The following is a 15,209-nucleotide window of genomic DNA, read 5'->3' on the forward strand; positions in this document are numbered from 1 at the left end:
TCCCTTTTTCTTCCCTTTCCCTCCTCCCCTTCTCCTCCCCTCCCTCTTCTTCTTTCTCTTCTTCTTTTTCTTCTTCTCCTTTCCTTCCTCCCTTTTCTTTCTCTTCTTTCCTTCCTCCCTCTTCTTTCCTCCTTCCTCCCTCTTCTTTCTCCCTCTCTCTTCTTTTTCTTCTTCCTCCTCTTCCCTTTCTCCTCCTCCCTCCTCTTCTTCTTTCTCTTCTTCTTTTTCTCCTTCTTTTTCTTCCTTTTCCTTTCTTTCTTCATTTTCTTCCTTTTTCTTCCCTTTCTCCCTCTCCCTCCCTTCTCTTCTTTTTCTTTCTTCTTTTTCTTCTTCCTCCTCTTCCCTTCCTCCTCCCCCTCCTCTTCTTCTTTCTCTTCTTTTTCTTCTTCTTCTTTTTCCTTCCCTTTTTCTTCCTTTTTTCCATTTTCTTTCTCTTTTTCTTTCCCTTTCCCTCCTTCCCCTTCTCCTCCTCCTTCCTCTTCTTCTTCCTCTTCTTCTTTTTCTTCTTCCCCTCTTCCCTTTCTCCCCCCTCCTCTTCTTCTTTTCTTCTTTTTCTTCTTCCTCCTCTTCCTTCCTCCTCCCCTCCTCTTCTTCTTTCTCTTTTTCTTCTTCTTCTTTTTCCTTCCCTTTTTCTTCCTTTTTCCATTTTCTTTCTCTTTTTCTTCCCTTCCTCCTTCCCTTCTCCTCCTCCTTCCCTTCTTCTTTCTCTTCTCCTCCGCTTCCCTTCCCCCCTCCTTTTCTTCTTTTCCTTCTTGCTTCTTCCTCCTCCCTTTCCCTCTCCCCCGCCTCCTCCTCCATCAAGCCGCGGGCGCCCACTTGGGCCCCCTCCGTGGTCTCCGCCCGTGCGCGCGCGCGTGTGTGTGTGTGTGTGTGTGTGTGAGAGCCCTTGCCGGGCCCGGCCGCTGGGGGCGCCTCCCTGGCCCTTCCCTTCCCCCGCTCTCTCTCTCTCTCTCTCTCTCTCTCCTCCTCCTCCTCCTCCTCCCCGCCCCTCCCTTCGGCCCGGCTTCCAGCTGTTCCCGCGCGAGATTGACAGCCGGAGGTCGGGTCCGCGATAGGCTCAGCCGCCGGCCCCGCCAGCCCCGTCCCCCTCATAGGCGGGGAGGCGCCAGCCCCCGCCTTGGCGGGCGGGGCCCCGGCTGGCCCGCCCTATAAAAGCCAGAATGCGCCCTTCAGCACTTCAGTTGCGCGCGGAGGGGGGAGGCGGCGGGGCCGGCGGCGGCGGAGGGCGCAGCGCCGGGACCCTCGCGCGGAACGGGCCGGGGAGGGGGGGGGGGCGCCCGTCGAGGAAGCCCCCTCCCCTGCAGCGGGGGCCTCGGGCCGCTCCCCGTCCAGTGGGGGGGGGAAGCCCAGCCGGACCAGCCGCCCCCTCCCTCCCTCCCTCCCTTCCTCCTTCCTTTTTTTCCTCAGGGACCGGACCGGACCGGGCGGCGGCGGCGGCGGCGGCGGGCTGGCCGTCGTCGTCGTCGTCGGGGCCCCGGGCGCGGCTCTGGCGTCCGTCGCCTCGGCCTGAGATGGCCTCGGAGCTGGCCCTGAGCGGGGCCGCGCTGCCCACCAGCCCGCTGGCCATCGAGTACGTCAACGACTTCGACCTGATGAAGTTCGAGGTGAAGAAGGAGCCGGCCGAGGCGGAGCGTTTCTGCCACCGCCTCCCGCCGCCGGGCTCGCTCTCCTCCACGCCGCTCAGCACCCCGTGCTCCTCCGTGCCCTCCTCGCCCAGCTTCTGCGCGCCCAGCCCCGGTGGAGGCGGTGGAGGAGGAGGCGGTGGACAGCCCGCTCAGGGCCTCCTCGGAGCCCCGACGGCCGGCGGAGGAGGAGGAGGAGGAGGAGGCCACCTGGCGCAGGGCAAAGCGGCGGCCCAGCTAGAGGATCTCTACTGGATGTCGAGCTACCAGCACCACCTCAACCCGGAGGCGCTCAACCTGACCCCCGAGGACGCCGTCGAGGCGCTGATCGGAGCGCCCCATCATCACCACGGGCACCACCACGGGCACCACGGCGGGCCAGGAGGAGGAGGAGGAGGAGCAGGAGGAGGCCCCGGTGGCGGCGGCGGCAACGGCAGCAGCTTCGACGGCTTCCGTGGGCAGCCCTTCCCGGGCGAGGAGCTAGCTCCGGGCGCCCCCGGGCCTCACCCTCACCCTTCCCTGGGCCACCACCATCATCACCATCACCACCACGGGCCGGGGACTCCCGGCGGGGGTGGCCACGGCCACGGTCACCACGGCCACCACCACGGGCACCACCATCACCACCACCACGGCCACCCGGGGCACCTGCACGCGCGGCTGGAGGAGCGCTTTTCCGACGAGCAGCTGGTCTCCATGTCGGTGCGGGAGCTGAACCGGCAGCTGCGCGGCTTCAGCAAGGAGGAGGTGATCCGGCTGAAGCAGAAACGGCGCACCTTGAAGAACCGCGGCTACGCCCAGTCCTGCCGCTACAAGCGCGTCCAGCAGCGGCACATCCTGGAGAACGAGAAGTGCCAACTCCAAGGCCAGGTGGAGCAGCTCAAGGTGGAGGTGGCGCGCCTGGCCAAGGAGCGCGACCTCTACAAGGAGAAGTACGAGAAGCTGGCCGGGCGCGCCTTCCCTCCCGCCCCTCCCGCCGGGCCCCCCAACGGGGTCCGGGAACCCCCTCCTCCTCCGCCCCCGCCCCCGCCCGGCCCCGCCAAGCCCGCGGACTTCTTCCTGTGAGAACCGGAGCTCCCCCCCTCCGACGGGGCGGACGGAGCGGGCCTTTGCCTTCCCTTGCCCGGCTCGACGGAGGAGGAGGAGGAGGAGGAGGCGAGCGCAGCGCTTGGAAAGGAGGACGGGTTGGGGGTTGGGGGGGAAAATCCGTCTGAACCTCCCCCCCTCCGCTCCACCCACCCACCCCGTCGGTCTGTGTGTGTCTTGTCTGGACGTCTGGGAGCCTCCAGATGCCCGCCTGGCCCTCGGGATGGAGAGACAGGACTGCGCCGCCCGGACAGACGGGAAAAGAGCCGCTTTGTCGTCGGAACAGCCGGGCGAAGGACGCTTGGACGGAGACACCCCCCCACACACCCTCCTTTCTTCTCCCCCCCCCCCCACCAGAGCCCTGCATGCCGGCCATGTATGGGATTTAGCCCACCTCGCCTCTCTTCTCCCCCGACGGGACGCCCTGCACCGGCGCCCTCTCTTCCTTCCTTCCTTCCTTCCTTCCCTTCTTTCCTTCCCTTCTTCTCTTCCGACGGGGCGGCCCGGGGCACCCTCTTTGCCGGCGGGGGGGACTCGGTTTTCGTTCGCCCTCGGAAGTTGGGTTGAGTTGACTTTGCCTTTTGATCGTTCTCCTTTTTCCTCCCAGCCCCCAAAGACCCTAAATTCCTGGTTTGTGTGTCTGTTCGTCCTTTTTAAAACAAGACGGGGAACTGAGCCAATTAACTTATTTAAAAAAGTGTCCACTTGTACAGCGGCCGCCTTTGAACCCCAAGGCCACCCCACCCCTCTTCTCCCTCTGCCCCCACCCCCGCGGAACCCCCCTCCGCGCCCCCACCCTCCCCCGATTTTCTCCAGCCTTTATTTGCTTGGTGTTTAAACGAAAAGAGAAACAAAAAAAAAAACGAACTTCAAACACGAGTCTTAAATAAAAGTTTGTATGTAATAGCATGCAAATAATATAAGAAATTAATTTAACGATGATGTTGACAAAGAGCCGAATGCACTATATACAGTAATCAATTGGGTTAAATAAAATAATGCTGTTTGTTTTATAGAGATTTTAAAATTATCTATGCTGTTTAAAACAATTATTTGGGGGAAAGGAAACTGAACACTCCTTGAAGATGATTTGAAAGGCAATAGATGAATATATGAGCTGCTGCTATATTAATGTTACAAAATACTATGCACCAGAATTATTTATTAAATGTCAAGGTAGCGAAATGCAAGTCGGCACCTTGATTTATAACACTTTATTTATTGCAGAAACAACCCAGAAACAAACAAAACAAAAAAATATCTTGCGGTTAATGCTTTTCAGGGGAATGCTTTACTGAACTTGGATTGGGGATGTTGTTGTTTTTAAACGTTTCTTTAAAAAATAAAATAAAATAAAAAATGAAACCGTAAAGGAATAAGGATGCTAAATGAAATAATGGGCCAATTTCTCCAAAGCCCAGCACAATTTGTGAAATTTTGGAAACTCTGGTGCATTTTTAGGGGTGAGGCATTTTAAATGACCTTTCAATTTTTGTGGTTTTTAACAGTTTCATCTAGATAAAATCGATTTTCCTCTGAAGCTTTGATTCAGTTCTTAATCTTTGTTTCTTTTTTTTTTTTTCCATATCCTGCTCTTGAGCCATGCAGGCAGTTATAACCTCAAACCAACTTAATATTTATATATAGATAAATATATTTTTTGTTTATTTTTCATGAACTGTTTCTGTTTGTGTTGAGGCATCCTAGGTTTCATTTGCTATGAAACAAAACAAAAAATAAATCTCTTTAGACATAATAACTCTCTTGGTCTTCCCTTTCTAGTTTTTCCTCTAAATTTGCTGGAGGTCTTTGGGTGTCTGGGCTGTTGCCTGAGGAGCGTGAGGGGAGGGGAATAATTTTATTTTGCTTTTTTTCAGACAGAAAATGTGGTCATGTGCATAATTCTAGCCTTTGGAAAGAATCCAGAGATTTAGAAAACGTTTAAAGTTTCCTATAAGGCTGGATTAGATGAAATTAAAAAAACCTTTGGTTCAAAAAATTATCTGGCAAAATAGATACTCCTGTGTTTGCTACTTTAATTTCTTTTGATTTTTTTTTTCCATAGATTCTGTTTCAGATCACCTTCAATGTTAAATTTTCCCTCCCAGCTGTATGTATCTTTTTTCTTATTGGTAAGATTTGTATGCTGTTTCAGTTTTCTATTTAAAAAACAACGTTTGTTTTAGATGAATGCAGGCAGGTTTTGCAATGCTATCCTGCAGCTTTTAAAAACTTGAAAGAACATTTTAAAATAGTTGGTGAAAGATCTGCATTCAATTCTGGATCAAGCGTGCATTGTAGCTGCTTTTGATACGAAGTAATAGTATAAAAATGTAGCTTTTTAAAAATATATATTTCTTCTAACCTGCCTGTCCTCATCCTGTTTGTATCTCATTTGAAACGATTTGGTGGGAGAATAATCTAACTTCTTATTTAACAATTTTTTGGCTGCTTTTATCACAATACAGTGCTACCCAATAAGTATATATTTTAGAATGGTAATAACTGACTTTCCCCCTACAATTCTACTTCTGAGCTATGCATTTTTATCCTCTTCTTTAAATCGGTTTTATAGAGCTTAAAAATACCATCTGGGCTAATTCATAGATGGGGACTTGTCATAAGTGTCATATTTTAGATGCTAAAAGTTGTGTCGATCTTTTAAACTGTACATTTTCAACCGATTAAATCGCTCTCTTTGCTTGCTGCTTTTAGAAAAATAAGCCCCGAACATGGATTAAAAGGCGGAATAGAGTGAGAAAGATGGAAATTCCGATTAGGTAATCGGAAGTAATTGTTTTTAAAAGGATTTTCCTGGAGGAAAGAAAAAAAAAAAAGCTGCGAATCTGGCAGGAACTTAAGTTTATCTCTTAGGACGCTTCGAAATTCTTCTTTGTAGGGACAAAATAATAATAATAATAATTATCTAACGATCTTGGAGGTTTTATGCCCAAGTGTGGGGTTTAGGGTGAGCTGCTTTGGGGCAGCAGCCGGATGAGGAATTCGGGGTCAAAATTAAAAAAGGGGGGGGAAGGAGCTTGATCCAAACCATTGGGGAGTCTTTCGTGGCTCCTTGGAAGAGAATATCCTACGGTCGAGGCGAAATCCAAACTTAGATTGCTTTGCAAAGTGAGAGCCAATCACCTGTTGCCGGTTGGGTTTTAAATATTTATTTTTATTTATTTTATATTTATTATATAGGCTGCAAACGGGGAGGAGGGTGGAAGAAACGTCTGAGTCTGTGCAGGTTTTAACACGGCTTCTCTCTCTCTCGAGTCTCCTCTTCTGTCGGAAGGGCAAAGCAAATGTATTTGGTTTCTTTGCGTCGGTTTTGTAGCTCGTGCAGATTTGCGCTTTCTCTCTCTCTCTCTCTCTCTCTCTCTCTCCCCACTCCGGGCTTCGTTGGAACTTGGGTTTTTTTCTTCCTCATCCCGAGAAGGGCAGGAAAAGGGTCCTTTTTATTTTTATTTTTTTGGGGGGAAGGATGCGCGTGACAAAGGATCCAGACTAGCTGACGTGCAACTTTAGGCTTGGATTCCGGATCTCGGCGGGGCAAGTTAAGTGGCTCTCCTCTTTAGTTCCTTTCCAAGCGATCCGAAGGGTCGAGCTGGGGAGCGAGACGACTTTAGCGCAAGTGGGCGGATAGGGGAGGGAAGCCCGTTTCCCCGGAGTTTCAGGATCGCGTTGTAGATCTGATAGCCTTTGAGCGCATCTCCTTCCTACCGTTGTTGCCTTGGGGTGTGTGTGTGTGTGTGTGTGTGTGTGTGTGTGTGTGTGTTTTTCGCAGTGTGCAACTCTGCGCCTAGCTTGGCTTCCTTGCGAAACGCTGCTGGGATCACAGAGGTATTGTGGCAATCTGCGTGGTAGAAAGAGGAGAGACGGTGCTTTGGGTTGACTTCTCTGGGAGTTTAAATTTAAAAATTTCCTTCCTGTTCTTTTAATTTATTTTTTCACTTACTAGCTGAACACCTCTCTTCTAATTTAAATCCAGCTTCCTGACCCTGATGCATGGATGGATGGATGGATGGATGGATGGATGGATAGATAGATAGATAGATAGATAGATAGATAGATAGATAGATAGATAGATAGATAGATAGATAGATATGGTATTCAGCTTTGTTGGGGTATTGTCCCACTTCATTATAGTTCTGCTTTTAAAGTTGTAGCAACGTTTTGGCAGAATCTCATCTGCCATCATCAAGCTTCTATATTGTGTTTGTCTACAGAATACAGAAGCCTGATGATGGCGGATGAGATTCTGCCAAAACGTTGCTACAACTTTAAAAGCACAACTATAATGACGTGGGAAAATATCCGAACAAAGCTGAATACCATACATATAAATACCCACGAAAACTTAAGCAAACAAATATATATAATATGTATGTATGTATATGTATATGTATGTATGTATATATATGTGTGTGTGTGTGTGTGTATGTATATATATTTGTAGATTTTCCCGGGAACAGGTATGCAGGTGTTGGCATGTTCAGGTCTTTTCCCATGTAAGGTTGAGAGCATCTTGGTGATGTTTCGACCAGGTCCCACTTGCCATCTTCAGGCTGGTGCTTTCGGCTTCGTGCTCACACAAGCTTTGCTCGCACACGTAGGAAGCCGGAAGCACCAGCCTGATGATGGCGAGTGGGACCTGGTCGAAACATCACCAAGATGCTCTCAACCTTACACGGGAAAAGACCCGAACACGCCAAGACATATATGTATGTATGTATGTATACGCCAAGACATATATGTAATATATATAATATGTTTTATATATTTCTTATGTATATAAATTTTGAACTGGTCCATTTTTGGATGGAAGATGACTAGTTAAAAAAAAAGTCTGGGAAACAAATATTTCAGAAAAAGCAAAAAAAAAATTGGCAACTTGCTGGGTTTATTATTCCCTAAAGCATAACCTGCATCAGATTTCGAGGGCTGCTTAGAGAGAGAGAGAGAGAGACCTGGCTTTTTCCAACTTTGCTTCTGGCTTCTTCTTTCATGGTGAGGGCCAAAGCTTGGACATTTTCCTCTAGTTTGTATTACTTGTGCTCCAAATTACGGTGTTACCATCCCAGCATCTCCTTGGCTGTCTCTGTGATTTGAAACACTTGGCCTTCCTGCGGATAATTCATTTTTTATGTTGAGGGAACAAATAACGTCCCGTTATCCAGAAAGCTCGGCGTCAGGTAAATATGAGCCAAAGTAAAACTGATGATGAAATAGATATTCTAAAGAGATTTTAAAGGTAGACTTACAAAATGGTGTGTTTTTCTACTGCGTTGGGAGCGTCTTGGCATTCTGCAGTTTAGCACTGGCTTGGTTGAAGATCAGATGTGTCCGTTGTTTCCTTTTGCCTATTAAAAATCCAAAATATAAATACTTTTCTTCCAGATCCTAGATTTTCCAAAGCAAACCTTAAACCCGATTTGGCGATGGCCCCGTCTCGGTTTAACGTCCTGCTGGCTCTCTGTATGTAGTAATAACAGTCTGAATATGATGTTCATTAAGACACAAACATTACTGTATTGTTTTCTTGTAGCAAGAATTTGAAAGTTTGGGTCTGAAACCTACTTTCGTTCTCCCACCGTTGACTGGTCGTTGGGTCTCAGCAATATACGAGCTGTGTATATTGAACCAGCTGCTTCTCCTTGTCTTAAAATTGTCTAAGAGACGAGAGTTGTGTTTATTCCCCAGCAATTTTTTTTTTCTTCATCCAGCACAGCACTGAGTCTCTTATTTGGCCTCTTCCCTTTCCCTTGATGGCTGGTTAATTTTTCCCCTTTATAAGCTGCCATCCCTTAAGCGGGGAAATCTTGTCCTGTCCTGTCCTTCGGTAACAACTTGATGGATCTATCCCAAAGATTTGTGAATTTCTTTCCTAAGTAGAGCATAGGAGATATCCCAGCTACATTTTGATCATTCCTGTGGTTCAATCCAGCTGCTGCCTTTATTTCTGTTTGTCTTTCTGCCAGTTTAGGGAGGGCGAAGTAGCCCTCTGCAATTAACATTTTCTAAATATTAAAATCCCATCCCTAAAAATAAAAGTTCGGTGTTGTTAGGCTGCATGTAATTTTGGTTCTTTCAAAATGAACAGCCTTAACAACGCCGAACATTTATTTTAAGAGATGGGATTTCCATATTTGTCAGGTTTTATTGTTTTATAAATGCACATCTGTTTAATCGGTGAAGTCCTGTTGCTTTCGCAGGCCCAGCGTTCATTTTTGTGCTTTAAAAAATAAAAAAAAAGCAGATCAGGTTTGGCTGTTGTCTGTGACGAAGTTTCTGCCTTCTTCCTTTTCGTCAGACAGAACCTAAATTTCTCCTGAATTTTGGAGTCACGGTGATTGCTAGTGGACAAAACCTAGGTGTGTTCAGAAATGTTCATCCACAGAGGCTGCAGTCTAACTGTTTTAATGTTGGTTTTCCACCTGGTTTGCGGAATCTGAATAATGGCCTGCAGATTTGGCAAAGCAAAGGCAGATTTGGGCTTTTAATAGCTGTGTTAATGGTTGAACTCAGCGCCTCTTGCAACTGTCGTTGTAATACAATTGTTGCTGTTGACAATTTAAAATGGGCCAGATTGAACATGGAGGTTAGGGGCTTTGGCTGACCTGCTGTAAATATCTCCATATCCAAACACACAGCGATGCTCAGGCTTCCTTCTTGCGTCCAATTCACGATCCCTTCTGGTTGGACAGATTGATGAGACCCTGCGCTGCAGGTCCACCGGTTTCAATGGACTCGATTCTCACTGGATCTCTCTAGGATTAAGGGCTTCGCTGCCGAAGAGATTCTAGGCAACAAAGCCTCCCATACTATTACAGTTCCTTTCTCCAGTAAAACAAGAATTCATTTATTAGTAATAATACCTTCAAACCCTTTTGTGTGTGTGTGGAGGGGTTCTTTTTGCTGAAAATAGATCCCACCTGTTCTAAGGGACGTTTGTTTTCTGTGATGAGAGCTCAAAACCAACATTTGATGCAGCCCACTCTCGATAAAAATCTGGGCCATCCATTTCCTTAGTTTAATGATATTTATTGGGGGCAATATGCTGACTCTGTAAAACCACTCAGAGAGGGCTGTAAAGCACCGTGAAGCGGTACATAAGTCTAAGGGCTAGTGTTCTTCCTTCCTTCCTTCCTTCCTTCCTTCCTTCCTTCCTTCCTTCCTTCCTTCCTTCCTTCTTTCCTTCCTTCCTTCCTTCCTTCCTTGGGGGCCAGAGACTGACTCTGTAAAACCACTCAGAGAGGGCTGTAAAGCACTGTGAAGCGGTACATAAGTCTAAGGGCTAGTGTTCTTCCTTCCTTCCTTCCTTCCTTCCTTCCTTCCTTCCTTCCTTCCTTCCTTCCTTCCTTCCTTCCTTCCTTCCTTCCTTCCTTCCTTCCTTCCTTCCTTCCTTCCTTCCCTTGTTGGGGGCCAGAGGCTGACTCTCTAAAACTGCTTAGAGCAGCTTTAAAGCACTGTGAAGCGGTATATAAGTCTAAGGGCTATTGCCCTTTATTCACAGAAGAATCTGCCAATTAATTGTGCACCCCTTAAATGGTGTGGATCTGCTCACAAGCCGCTTTGGACTTGAATCCCCACAACCCAAGGTTTGTGATTTAATCACATTCTGTGATTTGTCCAATGTCACGTATTAATATTGCAGGGCCATATATTACTTAATCGCATAAGCACTGGATTCACATCACGGAGGGATCCAGGGTCCAGTTTTGGGAGTCATCTACAATTTTGGAATGGTGACTTAATACTTGGGGATTTCAGGAGTTCTAGGTTTCCAGCCTCCGAAAATAAGCATGGGTTTGTGAGCCGTCTTGCAGCGCCAGAGCGGCTGTGATTTAAATATGCTTTCAGAGCTGGTTTTATTTTAAATAAAAAAAGGCAGCAATCAAGAAACTCTGTGCAAATTACTGGTTTCTTGGATAGATTTTATTTCTACAGACCCCAAAATGGCTTGCTATGTTTTTGGCATGTCACGTACTCTTTGTCACTTTAGTAACCGTTTATATGTTGTTGTTTTTGTATTTGCATACCTGTATTTTGTATATTTGTTCCTGCCTATCTGAATTTTGTATCCCAAAGATACTTTATTTTCAAGAGGCAACTGAACTTTCTGGTTTTTCTTTGAAGACGTTTTGCTTCTCGTCGCAGAAGCTTCTTCAGGTCTGACTGGATGGTGGGGAATAAAAGGATTGATTCTCCTTGCAGACACAGCTGGTCATTTGCATCCTTTTTAGAGAGTCGTTGAGGCCACTTGGAGGTTTGTTTGTGTCCTCAGGGTCACCCGAGTAGAGCAAATCGGTGTGGATCAGTTCCAAGAAGGCTCCACACCCATTTGCACTACTCAGGTGATCTTGAGGACACAGAGGAACCTCCAAGTGGCCTCAACGACTCTCTAAAAGGATGCAAATGACCAGCTGTCTGCAAGGAATATAAATCCTTCTATTCTCCACCATCCAGTCAGAGCTGAAGAAGCTTCTGGGATGAGAAGCAAAACGTCTTCAAAGAAAAACCAGAACGTCCAGTTGCCTCTTTGGGGCGGGGGGAAGAAATACCTTTGCGACAACCAGGATGATTTGGGTGATGGAAAAATCTCCATCTATATTTTGTATATTTGTAAGAGACGAATGTTTCTTATCTCCGACAGAAAATAGGTGGGATCCATTTAATGAAATCTGCAAAAAGACCCCCCCTGCACACACAAAAGGGTTTGAAAGTATTATTACTAATAATGATTTTTATTTTTTTGATACTGGAGATAGTATGAAGAGCTTTTTGCGTAGAGTCCTTTCTGCAGCAGAGTGCTTTTCTCCCGCGTAATCCTAGAGAGATCCGGTGAGAAACACGTCCATCGAACTCGGCAGAGCTATGGTGCAGAAAAAAAAAAAAGAGAGATTTCAATCTGTCAACCTACGCGATCAAAAGAATTGGACGCAGGAAGGAAGGCATGATTTGGACACCCAAGCGTCGCCGCGTGTTCGGATGTGACCCAACCACAGCAGGTCAGTCAAAGTCCCTAACCACCTCTGTCAGTCTGGCCAGTTTCTAGAACAATAGCAGTTGTATCGTGTTTTTTTTTTTAAAAAAAAATTCAATTAAATCTCTTTTGTCTTTGCAAGATTCCCAAGTTGGCTGGGGGAGGATAAGGTAGCACTAAAAAATTTGCTAATGCAAAACCAAAAAACAACAACAACAACAAGGGAAGTGAGGCTTTGCGCATAGATAGACATGGCAGTTTTGATGCCCAGCAGCGAACCGTCTCAGCAAATAGAGACATTTCTTATAACAGGTGCCTGGTCTGTGTCGGCTGCTAACTTTTTGGTCTATGTTAAGAATTCACCGTCCTCTCGTTTGGAGGCTGGGAACTTTGGATGGGAACTGTTAACGCAACCTATTTATTTCTTGAGCTTTCTGGGTTGGTGTCCCTGCCTTGTTTTCTCTTAAGTAAAATAAAATAAAATAAAATAACAGGTGCATAAAGGAACAAACGGGATGGACGTAGCTCCTTTAGCCCTGGCGGGGTTGAAGGGTTGTTTTTAAATGCTTCGTTTGGGGTGTTTCTTGCACCCTCAAGTACAAAGCAAAACCATGAAATGGAAGAGGTACAAAGAGTTGCAGTGTTGCACGCTTTTTGAGCGTGCAAAGGGCGTGAACTAAATGCACTAGCTGAAGCTTGGCTCCATTCTCCCCCCACCCACCCATTTCAATTCAGATGCTGACATTACGGAAACAAGTTTGTTTTTTAAGATGGAAGCAGGTCGCTTTTAGGGCCACGTTAAGTTTGCACATTGGAGTTCGCCGTGGATCAAATGTAAATATGTACATAGCGGGATATATGTATACAAATGTTTATATTGTTGGATGATATTTTGCTTGTATAAAAGTGTAAAGACTGAGATGTATGTCAAAAAGACCAAAGTTCAATGTTTTTAAAGCTTAATTTCAATAAAAACTAATTTTTTTAAAAAAAGGAAACGTTTCACTTCTTATCCTTCTTTGGAACTAAAGAAGGCAACTGGACTTTCTGGTTTTTCTTTGAAGATGTTTCGCTTCTCATGTAAGAAGCTTCTTCAGCTCTGAAGGAGGAGAAGAAGAAGAACTGAAGAAGCTTCTTGGAGGAGAAGCGAAAAGTCTTCAAAGAAAAACCAGAAAGCCCGGTTGCCTCCTGGAAAAAATAAATAAAAAAAGCACCTTTGGGACATTCAAGAAGCTTCTTTAGTTCCAAAGAAGGATAAGAAGCGAAATGTTTTCTTTTTTAAAAAAAAATATTTTATATTGAAATTAAGCTTTAAAAACATTGATTGTGGTGGTCCTTTTGACATATATCTCAGTCTTTATGTTGTTATATAAGCAAAATATCATCAAACAATATGAACATTTAGTTATAAACATATAAACATACAGTTATATACATATTTACATTTGATCATTGTATCGATTTCTATCCTAGACATTACGTTGCAGTACAATCTCTTCTTAAATTCTAGTTCACATTTTTTTAGACTTCCTTCCATATCCCTCCATACATAGAAATTTTCCCATATCGCATAGAATTCTGAAGTGTCTTGCTCTTTCAATTCTAACGTCATACTATCTAACTCAGCGCATTAAAAAATCTTTTCTATTATTGCTTCATCATTTGGTATTCCTTTTAACTTCCATGTTTGGGCAATTAGTAATCTTGCAGCTGTAATGACACGAATGATTTGGTAAATATTTGCTTTTTTAAAAATTCTCACTTACTATTCCCAATAAAAACATTTCTGGTGTATAATTTATTTTTAAATCCAACGTTTCTTCTAGCCATTGCCCTATCTTGTGCCAGAACGTTTGTATTTTCTTACACTCCCACCACATATGATAACAGGTAGAAGCGAAACGTTTTCAAAGACCAAAATAATAATAATAATAATAATAATAATAATCAAGAAAGTCCAGTTGTTTTTGGAAAAAGTACTTTTTGGGACAACCCACAACCTGGAAGATGGAAAATCTCAGGCGTTGGTTGGCATCTCTGCAGTTTTTGGGTGTGTCTGGTCTCTCAGGGTCTTTGATGGGAACGGCAGTTCTGTGAGCTTGGAGGTCTGCTCTTTAGCATCACACAGTGGGCTGTTGCCAGTCTCTGTGTGTGTGTGTGTGGCTTGGCTTTTCAACAAAATCGGGGTTGTAGTTTGCCACAAAAGGCTGTGTGTTGGGGCAGCTGGGGGGTGTCGCTGTCTGGAGAAAATCCTTTCTCCAGGAATCCGTTGAGTTCAATCCATTGCCATTGTTTGTTTGTTTTTAAACACAACTTTTCACGTTAGGGCCCCGAACTGTCGAGTCCTTGCCCTAAAAAAAAATGTAGAATTGTATCAATAAAGGAGAATATTGGTAGCTCAGGGTTGAAATGAGGGATGCTCGGTGCTCTCTGAGCTTGGTGGGTGTTTTTTGTAGACGTTGCACGACGGAAACCTAAGTAACCTTGTCATCACCAGCATTCACGATGGTCGTGTCTCATTTATGTAATGCAACATCTGCAAAATAAACCAACCCAAAACCAAACTAAAAGAGAGCATCAAGGACTCCCACAAAACTGTATCGAAGCAACCCTGGAACGCAGGAGCGACGTTTTCTTTTCACAATCCCCCTCTTCCCTCTTATTTAATTTTCTTTCTGAAGATGTCCATTGTCACATTTTTGGGTGTGGGGTGTAGGTGTGGGGGGGTTGATTTGATCTCTTTTCTTCTATGTCTCCAATGTCTTTCCTGGGGAGGTTGAAGGACTTCTTGAGGACTCCATTTTGTTTTGGCTATGGGCTTCTTCAGCATTTAAAGACAAGGAAAGGCGGAGAAGAGAAACTAGGAGCCGTTACTTCTGGAGAGGAGGACTGCGGAGTTGAGAGACGTCAAGTCAAATGGATTGTCAGTCTTTATATTCGTCCTTCTGTAAGTTAAGCATGAATTTTAGTTGTTAAAAAAATTTTTTTTAAAAAAACCTCACCCTCTTGTCATTTTAAAAGTCTGCCTCCGCGCTCTAACAGCCGAGCGAAACTTTCTTCTGTAAAACTGCACGTTTTACCTTTGCTTTTTTTTTTTTTTTTTTGCAAAAACGAATTGGCCGTGAAATGAATAGACAAAAATTGAATATGGCTTTTTAACAGTGCGGCTTTTAATGTGGGTAAGGGCTGTCCAGGCTCACCTGTGTGAGAGTTGGGCGGCCATATAATTTTGTTGGATAAGTAAATAATTAGGCTCATAAATAGTTCTTGGAGAATGGAGGCACTCCAAACATTTTAGGGGAAAAATTAGGATGCACGAGCTGAATTTTTCATTGGTTGGGAGCTGTTTCAGCTCGTTGTTTGCTGCGCAGGCTGGCCTCTATTGTCTAAGGCAGGCCTCTCCAACTTGGCCATTTTAGAATTCGTGGACTTCAACTCCCAGAATTCCCCAGCTGCCTGGGGGGGTTCTGGGAGTTGAAGTCCACAAGTCCTAAAGTGACCAAGTTTGGAGAGCC

At 45.4% G+C, this 15,209-nt stretch overlaps 1 protein-coding gene across 1 annotated transcript; it reads left to right on the forward strand.

Moving 5' to 3' along the window:
• Positions 1 to 1,199: 1,199 nt before the first annotated feature.
• On the forward strand, positions 1,200 to 5,078 carry MAFA (MAF bZIP transcription factor A). The gene has a single exon (XM_087931809.1). The coding sequence runs from the start codon at positions 1,512 to 1,514 to the stop codon at positions 2,685 to 2,687; it is 1,176 nt and encodes a 391-aa protein (XP_087787935.1). The 5' UTR covers positions 1,200 to 1,511; the 3' UTR covers positions 2,688 to 5,078.
• Positions 5,079 to 15,209: the final 10,131 nt, after the last annotated feature.

The sequence above is a fragment of the Pseudonaja textilis genome, chromosome 3, assembly GCF_049901715.1.
Source record: "Pseudonaja textilis isolate UNSWEBS1 chromosome 3, rPseTex1.2, whole genome shotgun sequence".
Classification (NCBI taxonomy): domain Eukaryota; kingdom Metazoa; phylum Chordata; class Lepidosauria; order Squamata; family Elapidae; genus Pseudonaja; species Pseudonaja textilis.

Bases quoted from the DNA above. Each gene is read 5' to 3' on its own strand.
- MAFA (XM_087931809.1), top strand. From the start codon at position 1,512: ATGGCCTCGGAGCTGGCCCTGAGCGGGGCCGCGCTGCCCACCAGCCCG.